Source organism: Phocoena sinus, chromosome 7 (genome assembly GCF_008692025.1).
Source record: "Phocoena sinus isolate mPhoSin1 chromosome 7, mPhoSin1.pri, whole genome shotgun sequence".
Taxonomy (NCBI): domain Eukaryota; kingdom Metazoa; phylum Chordata; class Mammalia; order Artiodactyla; family Phocoenidae; genus Phocoena; species Phocoena sinus.
The window spans coordinates 73,080,968-73,093,432 of NC_045769.1; the positions used below are offsets into that span (position 1 = coordinate 73,080,968).

The 12,465-nt window shown below is 36.2% G+C and overlaps 1 protein-coding gene across 20 annotated transcripts in view; it reads left to right on the top strand.

The window, feature by feature from the left end:
• Nucleotides 1–12,465, top strand: part of BAZ2B (bromodomain adjacent to zinc finger domain 2B) — a 302,457-nt gene that overhangs the window by 163,559 nt on the left and 126,433 nt on the right. For 19 of the 20 annotated variants that reach the window (XM_032638481.1, XM_032638484.1, XM_032638486.1 and 16 more), the window contains one exon: nucleotides 6,007–6,153. The exons of the other annotated variant lie outside the window; for it this stretch is intronic. In XM_032638481.1, the coding sequence (XP_032494372.1) occupies nucleotides 6,009–6,153 (145 nt within the window). In that variant the 5' untranslated portion in view covers nucleotides 6,007–6,008. The remainder of the gene's footprint in view (nucleotides 1–6,006; nucleotides 6,154–12,465) is intronic. 20 annotated transcript variants of the gene reach the window in all.

Here is a 12,465-nt window from a genome sequence, read left to right on the forward strand (position 1 = left end):
TATTTCTTCAAGGTCTAAGTTTACACTCTTCAATTCCAATGCATACATATATATATATATTATATATATATTTTTAAGTGCTTACTGTATGCCCGACTTTGTTTTTTCTTTTCTTTACTTTTTATTTTGAAATAATTTTAGACTTAAAAAACAGTTAAAAAGCAAATACATAGTATTCACCTATATTTTTTACCCAGCTTTCCCTAATGTTATTAATTTATATAACCATAGTACAATTATTAAAATTAAAAAATCAGAAAATTTACATTGGTACAATACTATTAACCATAAACTACATATCTTTTATGAATTTTACCAGTTTTTCCATTAATGTCCTTCTTCTGTTCCAAAATCCAATCTGATCCCACATTATTTAGTTGTTGTATCTCTTTAGTCTTCAACCTATGGCAGTTCCTCAGTCTTTCCTTTTCTTTCATGACCTTGATACTTGATGAATACTAGTCAATTATTTTGTATATGGTCTCTCAGTTTGGGTTTGTCTGATGTTTTCTCATGATTCAACAGAGGTTATATGTTATTGGGAAGAATACCACAGAGGTGATATGCTCTTCTAAGCACATCAGAGGATACATGATATCAATATGTTTTATTATTGGTGATATAGTTTCTCCACTGTGGTGTTTGCCCTTTTTAATTAGTAAATATCTTAAAGGAGATACTTTGAGACTATGCAAATACCTTGTTTCTACTCAGACTTTCACCTACTGCTTTTAGCATCCTTTGGTGCACATGTATTTTAAACTTTCTCCTTTGAATAGTTCTTACAGTATGGCAAGCCAATGATTGTTTTGTGAATTATTCACTGTTACAAAGGCATTGCCTTCCTACCTTTTAACTTTCAAGTTGGTGGCTAGGATTCTTTCCAGAGTTAAGCTTAACAGGGAACAATAGTAAATAAAATCTGAAATCAATAATATTTAACTTAAAAAGAAAAACTTGATAAGCCTTGTTAATGCAAGCATAAAACAATCTTCATTCTAGAGTAACAAAGGCTAGAGTGGATTTGTTAAGTTTCTTTAAAATGAAAAGAAAGGTATCTATAAGATGAACATGGAATAGTTGACCAAATTTTGAGTTACTAGAACTAAGAAATACCTATTAAAACATGAGAAAAAAAGTTTTAACTTAAGGCCAGTGTAACAAAAAGTACTTTATGTATGAGAGGAATACTGGCTAGAAATATATATCTAAGATTAAAACAGTTGAAATAAAAGAATATATGAATAATGTATATAATAGAACTTCTAAGGAAAATGGCTGCATAAGCCTGTTTTTTAAAAAAGACGTAAACTTTCCCCACTTAAATGAACAGCAAGAACAACCAGAATAAATGAGAAAACTGCACTTTTACTGAAACTGAAAAAGGCCCCCAGCCTCATACTACTAGCTTTAGTTCTACTCTTTTGTACTGCCAGGTTTCAATTTTATTTTACCTTTAAACAGTGTTATAATAAAGGAACTATTTGTGCCTTATTTCTATAGAATAGAGCCTTAAAAGTAGATTGGTAGGGCTTCCCTGGTGGCGCAGTGGTTGAGAGTCCGCCTGCCGATGCAGGGGACGCGGGTTCCTGCCCCGGTCCGCGAAGATCCCACATGCCGCGGAGCGGCTGGGCCCGTGAGCCATGCATGGCCGCTGAGCCTGCGCGTCCGGAGCCTGGGCTCCGCAACGGGAGAGGCCACAACTGTGAGAGGCCCGCGTACCGCAAGAAAAAAAAAAAAAGTAGATTGGTAGATCCAAGTACATGTATATTTTTTATTTTAATAAATATTTCCAGGAAGAGTAATCTCCAGTGAGCAAATGTAGAAACTGCTCATTATGCCTTCCGGGTATTCGTTTTAGTCTTGGGTGAAGTTATATCAACAGAAAGAAATATACCTAGAGCTCATAACCTATTATCCTATAAAAAGCAATGACTTTCATTCATTGAGCTTTTATATGCCAGGTACTCAGCTAAAGTGCTTATCTATATTATGTCCCAAATTACTTTTGCTGTGGAGTACAAAGGCAATTTTTTTTAAAAAAACCCTTTCATTATTTAAAAAAAGATAATACATTTACCAACATCCAGTTACAAAATAAATGAGTCACAAGAATGAAATGTACAGCATGGGGAATATAGTCAATAATATTGTAATATCTTTGTATGGTGACAGATGGTAACTGACTTATCATGGTGATCATTTTGTAATGTATAGAAATATTGAATCACTGTGTCATGCACCTAGAATTCACACGGTGTTGTAGGTCAATTTTACATCAATTTAAAAAATTTTTTAATTAACAAAATGAAAAAATCATTGAGAAGCCCCCAAAATACATTTAAATAGTACATTTTAGAAATCTATGAGACAGTAAGGTTACCAGCTATTAATTTTTTTTTTTCTGTACGCGGGCCTCTCACTTTTGTGGCCTCTCCCGTTGTGGAGCACAGGCTCCGGACGCGCAGGCTCAGCGGCCATGGCTCACAGGCCCAGCCGCTTCATGGCATGTGGGATCTTCCCAGACTGGGGCACGAACCCGTGTCCCCTGCATCGGCCTGCGGACTCTCAACCACTGCGCCACCAGGGAAGCCCTCTTAATTTTTTAAAACAGCCTTTTCCTGTAAACTCGATCTATGTTTTGGGTTTTTATTTTTTTGTAAATATATGTGTTTTGTACTTAGTGAAATGAGACTTGCTGGTGAAGATAGTTTGTAGAGGAAGTTGTCAGCCATGGGCCTTGCTGTCAGACAGCCATGTGTCTCAAAGCTTATTAGTAACTGTTTGATGACCCAAAATCTGCCTTTTAAGCATTAGTTCCATGTAGCCATCAGTACCAACTATGCCTCTCCATAGTGAACGCTGATAAAGAGAAATAAAAATTCTTTAAGATTATGGATTACTCATTATAGCAGTTCATTATCTTTGGAGGTGATTGACAGCAATGTCAGAATATGAAGAGAAGTTTTTGAATTGTATGCGATTGGAAAACTCATTGAAACTGCCCTATTAATGATGCTATTGTGTCAACCTGAGATTACCTTTTCCATATGTACCTAAGAAAAATCATTTACATACCATATGGATTCTCAATTATTTAAACATTAATCTTGCATTATTTTAATTGACCAATATTTTACTTTATTTTTAAAAGTTTATTTTATTGAAGTATAGTTGATTTGCAATGTTGTGTTAATTTCTGCTATACAGCAAAGTGATTCAGTTATACATGTATATATATTCTTTTTTCATATTCTTTTCTATTGTTGTTTATTACAGGATATTGAATATAGTTCCCTGTGCTATACAGTAGGACCTTGTTGTTTATCCATTATATGTGTAATAGTTTGCATCTCCTAATCACAGACTTCCAACTCATCCCTCCCACTACCCCACGCCCTGCAACCACAAGTCTGTTCTTTATCTCTGTCTGTTTCTGTTTCATAGATAAGTTCATGTGTGTCATATCTTAGATTCTACATATAAGGGATATCATATGGTATTTACCTTTCTCTTTCTGATTTACTTCACTTAGTATGATAAGCTCTAGGTCCATCCATGTTGCTGCAAATGGCATTATTTCATCCTTTTTTATAGCTGAGTAATATTCCATTGTATATGTATACCACATCTTCTTTATCCATTCATCTTTCGATAGGCATTTAGGTTGTTTCCATGTCTTGGCTATCGTAAATAGTGCTGCTATGAACATAGGGGTGCATGTATCATTTCGAATTATAGTTTTGTCCAGATATATGCCCAGGAGTGGGATTGCTGGATCATATGGTAGCTCTATTTTTAGTTTTCTGAGGAACCTCCATACTGTTTTCCATAGTGGCTACACCAATTTACATTCCCACGAACAGTGTAGGAGGGTTCCCTTTTATCCACACCCTCTCCAGCATTTGTTATTTGCAGACTTTTTAATGATGGCCATTCTGACTGGCATGAGGTAGTACCTCATTGTAGTTTTTATATACATTTCTCTAATAATTAACAATGATGAGCATCTTTTCATGTGTTAATTGGCCAATTTTTTTTTTTTTTTTGCGGTACGCGTGCCTCTCACTGTTGTGGCCTCTCCTGTTGCGGAGCACAGGCTCTGGATGCGCAGGCTCAGCGGCCATGGCTCACGGGCCCAGCCGCTCCACGGCATGTGGGATCTTCCCGGACTGGGGCACGAGCCCGTATCCCCTGAATTGGCAGGCGGACTCTCAACCACTGCGCCACCAGGGAAGCCCCAATATTTTTAACTGAAATGAAATTATTTTTCTTAGAAAACATATAGTAATTATGTGAATTGGCTATAGCACTGCATTCAAAAATCTTTTTGTGATTAGATTATTTGAATGATGAATGTTTACTTGTGGTTGATCATAAGTTCATTTATGGGTGAGTAGTGTATTTTTTTGTCTCTTCCTATATATATGTGTACTCCTTAAAGCAACTGTGAGCTTTACAATTTCCTTGCTTAATTGTGGTATTAGTGTATGTAGAATATGAAAATGACCATAACCTATTCTAGATTTTTAAAATTTGAGGGTTTCTCTGGTGGCGCAGTGGTTGAGAGTCCGCCTGCCAATGGAGGGGACACGGGTTCGTGCCCTGGTCCAGGAAGATCCCACATGCCGCGGAGCGGCTGGGCCCATGAGCCATGGCCGCTGAACCTGCGCATCCGGAGCCTGTGCTCCGCAACGGGAGAGGCCACAACAATGAGAGGCCCACGTACCGCAAAAAAAAAAAAAAAAAATTGAGATATAATTGACATATAACGTTATATTAGTTTCAGTTGTACAACATAATGATTCGATATTTGTGTGTATTGTGAAATGAACACCACAAAAAGTTTATACCCATCACCACACAGTTACAAATTGTTTTCCTTGTGATGAAAACTTTTAAGATCTACTCTCTTAGCAACTTTCAAATGTACAATAAAGTATTATTAACAATGGTCACCATGCGTCCCATTACATCCTATGACTTACTTGTTTTATAATTGGAAGTTTGTACCTTTTGACTCCTTCATCCATTTCCATTCTAGATTTTTAATATCAACATAAACTATTACAGTAAGACCAATGTAAAGTTGTACCCAAAATAGCTAAGCAAATTAATACAGATGCTTAGAAGTGGTTAAGTCATTATAAATGGATCATACTAAAGACATTTTGAGACCATAGTTCAGACTAGACTCTAGTATAAACTCTAAAATGTATTTGTCTATTTTGGGCAGGACTCACTGTATTGGGGATTACCAGGTCAGATTCATGGATGTTTAAGACCTACAACTATATTGGTATCTGGATTTAGAAGACAGGGTTACAGTTCACTCAGACGTGGTTGTATCTTCTTGATTCATTAAGATAATATGGGTATTATGATGTAAGTGAATAGACCATGAGGTGATTTAAGAAGAATAAGAAGTTAATGTGCTAATTTTCCTAAAGTTATGGCAACACATAGTTTTATGAAGTTACTGTATTCAAATGACTATTATTGTTATTTGTGTGTGTGTGTGTGTGTGTGTGTGTGTGTGTGTGTGTGTGGTATGCGGGCCTCTCACTGCTGTGGCCTCTCCCGTTGCGGAGCACAGGCTCCGGACACGCAGGCTCAGCAGCCATGGCTCACGGGCCCAGCCGCTCTGCGGCATGTGGGATCTTCCCGGACCAGGGCACGAACCCACGTCCCCTGCATCGGCAGGTGGACTCTCAACCACTGCGCCACCAGGGAAGCCCTATTATTTTTTTATATAAGAATATTCTGCAAGTCTATTAGAAGAAGATTTGGTATACTTAACATTAAACTTATTTCATAAACTGGTATTTTAAATTGTATTATTTTTATTTATTTCATATTTTATCTCTCTGAAGAACATGTATTTCTAAACTTATTTCACATTTTAAAAAGTATTCCTAAAAGTTTGACTTATTTTAAATATGTTTTATTCTTTTGCTTAATTCCACTATTTAATACTGTAAATTAACATTTGTCTCCCTCCCATAGATATGGAGTCTGGAGAACGGTTACCGTCTTCAACAGCCTCCTCTGCTACACCAACTTCATCTTCTATACCTTCTGTGGCTTCATCAGTTTCAAAAGGTGGCCTTTCCACTGGAGCTGCTTCACTTAGCTCTACAATCAACCCATGTGGTGAATACCCTTTATTAACTCAATTTTAGAATGCCATCCTTTTACTAATTTGCATTCATAGTGTTTTATTGAACTCTGAATCAAATGTTCTCATTACATCTGTTGATCTGTTGAACAATGACTAGGTTAAACATTTAGTCTCTGCTTTTTCTGTATTTTATCAGCACACTGGAGTAGCACTGCTTATTCCATGTTTTCTATGATTTTTAGAAGCTCTGAGAGTTTCATTTTAATATCTTCCTTTGACCATTTTAATTAATAAATTAATACATGCAAACTCTTTTAAAACAATAGGCCCATGAGGGAGTGAAGAAATATAAAGGAATCCTTGATGGTAAGATAAGGTCCCAATGCCATGGACCATTTGCCCTAAATTTGCTTCCAGTATTCAAAATGACCTTCACCAAACCCCAGCTATCCTAGTTCACAAGATGTATACTAAGGCTTATCATTTACCTGATGGAAAATATTTTTAAAGTTTTAAATATTTTGAAAAATATTTTAAGGTGTTTGACAAATTTTTCTTAAACATGAATGAAGTTTATACTGCTAAAAAGGGAACTTTATTTCAGTAGTGAAAATATCCTCAGTTTTAGTTTTATGTGGAAGGTACTTTTATTTACCCCTCAAAATTACTTTTTGCCCAAACACATGTTTGGATATTTGGTAGAATACATTCTTTTTTTTAACCTAAACTTGATTAACTTATTCCTTTATCACTAGGAAGATTTTTAATCTTAAATATATTTTATCTTATAGATTATTTCATATGTTTAAACATTAGAACTAAATGATGTTTTACTTTTTAAAAATTAGATTTATAATTTTGGGTAAATGAAATACATAAATACGGAATGTTTGCTGACAAAATACCCTAGCAAATTGTCAAATATATATTTATTGAATTATTCCGATTTTTTTCCAATCAACGGAATGACAAGGATGTCATTTTGTCATTTTATCAGAACAATTTTCTAACATTTTCTTAGTGATTATAAAATAACTAAAATAAAATACCATTACATTTTAAAAAATAAATAAAATTCCTGTTCTCCCGCACCTTGTACAATCTTGGTTAAGGCATTCATTTAACAACTTCAACCACATTTCCCTTGTGTATAAAATGATGGCTATATATAAAATGATGAATGCCTTTGACGATATGCTGTGTTCAAAAATAGTGATACCATGGTTGGCATTTTACCTTGTTTCTTTGTCTAAATGATTGCACACAGCTGTACTTTTGTAATTATTCTTTCGTGCTTTTTATAACTCTTCTCCTTTCGTTTGTGTCAGCTCCTTTCATTGTGTTCCTCCCATCTGCTGTCTTACTTTGTATTTACTTGTGAATTTGTATTTGAAATATATCATATTTCTAGGGAAATGTCCTTTTTTTTTCATGTTGAAGCTTTCACTCCTTGAGTACAGAGCCTTGAGTTTTCTGGACCCTTTGCTACCACCTGTTTCTCACTTAGTTTTCTGAATTAGTGACATTTGAATTGCTTATGATTCTCAGTAGTCACCTGTTGGGCGCTATTTTTTGTTCGTGGTAGCTGAGAGTTGCAGAAGGGTGGGGTATGCTTAGTTGCTGAATAGCATCAGACATTTCCTTATCTAGAAAGGAATTAGTTTTCATCATTTATTTGTAAGTAAAATAGGTTGTTGAGTTTTTATGTGGAGATACTTAAATTGAATGAAACTATAGTTTATTTCAATGTTTATTCCAAAATATATCACTTATTAACACATTATACCTTTAGTACCTACGGCATGAGTTTTTTTCTTTCTAAGAAAATTATTTTTTGTGTTTAACATTTGCAGTGTTGTGGTTTATGTTTAAAGGAGAGCCTTACAGGGCATGGAGAATGCTCAGTTGTCCTGCATAATTCAGTTTACCATATTTTCCTGTCTTCTCTTATTTGATTCATTGTTTTTGGCCTAGTTGTTGTCTGTAATTTTCTCCTTTTAAAAGTAAAATTATAGAGTGATAATGCGCCTAGCCTCCTTATTTTAAACAATTTGAATCTCCTCAATGTTTTTGATGTATAGAAACAACAAAAAAGAATTTTCATCTGTAAAATGTCAAAACCTCACCAGTTCTTTAATGGTCCCTTTGAGGACATTCTTTTGTTTTAAACAGTTATTTTAATTGGCCTTTCTCTGTCATCTTCATTAATATTTCTGTAGGAATTCTTCTGAGTTACAAAGGATTTAATTCAAGCCTACTTTCGAACTTTGAATGATCAACTAATTTCTTTTGAATCAACACTTTGTCAGGGTCTGGGAGTATACATACCTACTGTTACTGTTATGATGCTGGTAGAAGATGTGAGACTCCTAGGTCAGAGATTTTATTACTATAGCATAGCAAATAGCATAAACATCATGTTGGCATTGGCTCCCCATGTCTCCCAAGTCCCACAGGGGCAACACGGAGGGGCCCAGTTGAATCTTATGCATATAGTGGAGGTTGTGTCACAGCTTAGGCAACCTACTGCTTTTATAGTAAATGAAAGCAAAGCCGCTCTTTGTCTGGAAGGAAATGTCACCTCATCCATCAAGGTTGCTCACTGCAGTCCTGAGAAATGGCCCAGTTTTAAAGAGTGGTCAAGACCTTGCATTCTTGGCAACAACACGCAGGGACCTTGGAGGACTGTCTCTCACAACACACCTTTAATTTTATTACAGTAACTTGGATAGAAAATAACACTGCAGTAAAGATTGATTAATCTAAGGCTCTCTGCATATAGTGGGTCTTGTCGGTCTTAGAAGAGTTATATTTCTTTTCCCTTTAAAGTATGATTTTTAAAAAATAACTTGCCTACTTCTAAATAATTTTGGACAGCTTTCAATAAATATATTGGCATAATAAACAAAACAATTAACTAAAATATTAAAAGATAGGCTCTAAAAAGTATAAAAGTATTAGCCAAGGAAAGCCACAGATCTTGAACAAAAAAATTAACTAATTAGCTGTTAAGAATAAAAAGAAAACATAGTGGGCTACATGGCTCACATACTAGTGCTAGTGAACATATCAGTTCCTCAGAGAAAAACGAACTTTTTCCTGGCTCTGAGTGGTTTGGGGAATATACCACCAGAACCTAGGTATAAAAGTCCGCATGATACACAATATAATATATGCCAATTTCATAAGTATTCAGACACTATTTCACATATTATCTCTGAGTGAAAGCTGAAAGAATAGTATTTCAGCATAGTTCCAAAATTAAAGTTTACAGAGTGGATTTGTTCGAGATTTGTGGTCATTTGACCTAATACAAACAAAGCATAGAACTTTGAGAAATTTCAATGATAGTTAAACTGTGCCATAGACCAGTGGTTTTCAATCCATTTTTGAGGTAGAACCCTTCAAACAAAACTTGTAAAATGCTGAATGTATAAAACAGAAACTGTTTAAAACTTCTCTTATTAAAGCTGGGCTATGCCTACTTTTCTTTTAAAGTTAGAGACTGAATTACACATGTATCTTATGCGCAGGCTCAGCGGCCATGGCTCAAGGGCCCAGCCGCTCCGCGGCATGTGGGATCTTCCCGGGCCGGGGCACGAACCCATGTCCCGTGCATCGGCAGGCGGACACTCAACCACTGCGCCACCAGGGAAGCCCCACACGTGTATCTTAATTGCAGGTCTACCTCTGTAGAACTGTGCCAAATCGTGGTATATTGAGGAAATCGCAAGTTGATCAGTCAGACCTCAATTTAGGGTATGTGTCAGTTATGACAGTGATTAACTATGAATAGGAACACATGGCAAATACACGTACCAGTCCATAGATCCGCAGTTCTGAGGTGGGTGATGCCATCACAGACCTGGGCTCCTAATTTCATATCCTGTCTTCTGAGGTATGGGACTTTCATGCTCACGTGTCTTATCTCATGGCTTTTAGAAGGCTGATCCACCTACAGCCCTGTTTTCCAGGAAGGAAGGAAGAAGGTGGAGTAGAAGAGGGCAAAATTTGTATGCCAGCTTACTTTGACCCCTTTTAAAGAGCTTTCCCAGAAACCCCATCCAGAGATTTCCACTTAGTATCTCTTTTGTCGGAACTATATGAATGGTAATCTCAGCTTCAAGGAAGGCCAGGAAAATTAGTTTTTAGCTGAGCATATTGCCATCCTGAAGAAAATAGAGGTTATTAGTAAGGAATAAGGAGAGAATGGAGAGCCAGTATCTGCTATGGCTAAATGGAACAGAGGGACAGGAGATCAAGCTGAGGAGTTGGTTACGGTCAGATCATTTACAAATTCATGCACCATGTTTAAGAGTTTAGACAGAATGATGTATTGACTAAAAGCAAGGACTTTGCAATTGAAAGGCCTGAAATTGAATCTTGGCTTGTCCACTTATTAGCTATGTGAATTTGGGTACATTACCCCTTCCTGAACTTCGGTCCCTCTTCTATAAAATAAATGATACCCATTTTATAATGATAAATGAGATAATGCCTGACATAGAATAGGTGCCTAGCAAATTGTAACCTTTATTTTTATTCATACTTGATCAAGTGGAAGGATTTTAATGCTTTGAAAATGCTAGCATGCTAGCAGCATGTAGAGCATCAGTTTGCAATGAGGATGGGACTAGAGGCAAAGAAGACCATTAGAAGGTACTTAAATTTATCTGGGTGAGAAATGATAAGGGCCAAAATTAAGGAGTTATTGGAGATGGAGAAAGAAACAAGGTTCCAGAGATATTTTGGGAGTAGATTCTTATAGGATATAATGACTGGATTTGGGCAAAGGGATGTTGAGAGAGAGATTGAGAGAGAAACCCCGACATGACCTGGATAACTGGGAGAAGGATGATGTAATGAGAAATGTGGAGGAAAAATACGTTTTAAAGTGTAAAAGGGTCATTTATCTTTTTGCATGTTGCATTTGAATGGACTGTACATCCATGTAAATACTCTTGGTAAATATTAGAGTTGTTGCCAACTTTTGCCAGTTACAATGTTATGACCATCATTGTACATGAATCCTGATGCATATGTATACGGATTTGAAGATGTCTTCAACTTTACCAGTAGTACCAATTTATTTTCTCATCAGCTGTGTATTATAATTCCTGATGCTTATCATTCATGTTTACACTTGTCATTGCCAGACTTTTTTATTTTTGTCGATGAATATGAAGTGGTGTTCATTAAGGTGCCTTTTAATAAGTTTATAGCTTTGGGGGTTTTCCTCTCTTTTGAAGTGATTGTTTAGGGCTTTGGTGCATATTTCTATTGGGTTGTGCATCTTTTTCTTATAGATTTGTGAGTTCTTTTTATATTTTGGATGCTGGTCCTTCCTTCAGTTATCTTTGTGGGAGATAACTTTTCCCACATGGTGTGTCCTTTTTTATTCTACATTGTCTTTTGATGAAAAGAACTTCCAATTTTAATGTCGGCAGATTTACCAATATTTTTATTTATGGTTATGCTTTTTGTCTAAGAAATTGTCCTCTACCTCCAAGGTTATGCATATATATTTTTTGAGTTATCTCTCATTTAATATTACTTTGAAAAGTGTATGGTTATCAGATACCAGGCCAGTTGTGATAGACTGAATTGCCTTTTTGGTTTTGTAACTATCACCAGTTGAGATTGTTGTTTGATGTATCAGTGAGTTCAGCTAGAGATAACATAAACCAGTGATGCTATTTTAAGCAGGAAGATTTAATACAAGGAATCAGGTACTTATAAAATTATTGAGGAGCTGACCCCTGACCCCCATGAGTGATTTCAGAGCATTACTGTTGAATTGACCTGCTTAAGGAAATTACCTCTAGTTCAGCCAGGACACCATTGTGCTAACTGGTGGCTCCATGGATCATACCACCTCAGTTGCAATCCAGTGATCAAGAACCACTGACATAACAGGCTCCAGGGCTGTTCTGTGCTGCCTGCTAGATCTGCACCAGCAAAAAGGATACCTCATGTACTGCCAATCTAACAGCTTAACTCAGTGCCAAATACATCTGATTGGCAGAATCTAAATTATATCCAGAATCCTGGCTGCAAGAGAGACCGGTAAGTATACTTTTTAGCTGTTCAGCTTCTGCATCACAGGAAGGTACACTAAAAGGAGGTTGGGGCACATGTTAAATTATGAGCCAGTTATCTATCCATTTCAGCTCATCTGGTGATAGCCCCCCTGCCATATCTCCCCACCTTTGTATCATAATAAACTCCTGATACCTATACATGAACTTTATTCCACCTTCAGTGGTTCTTTTCTTCTGAAAAAAATAGTATTTCATTAGTGCATCTAGTAGCTCATATATACTTACTACAGATCTCTTTTGATA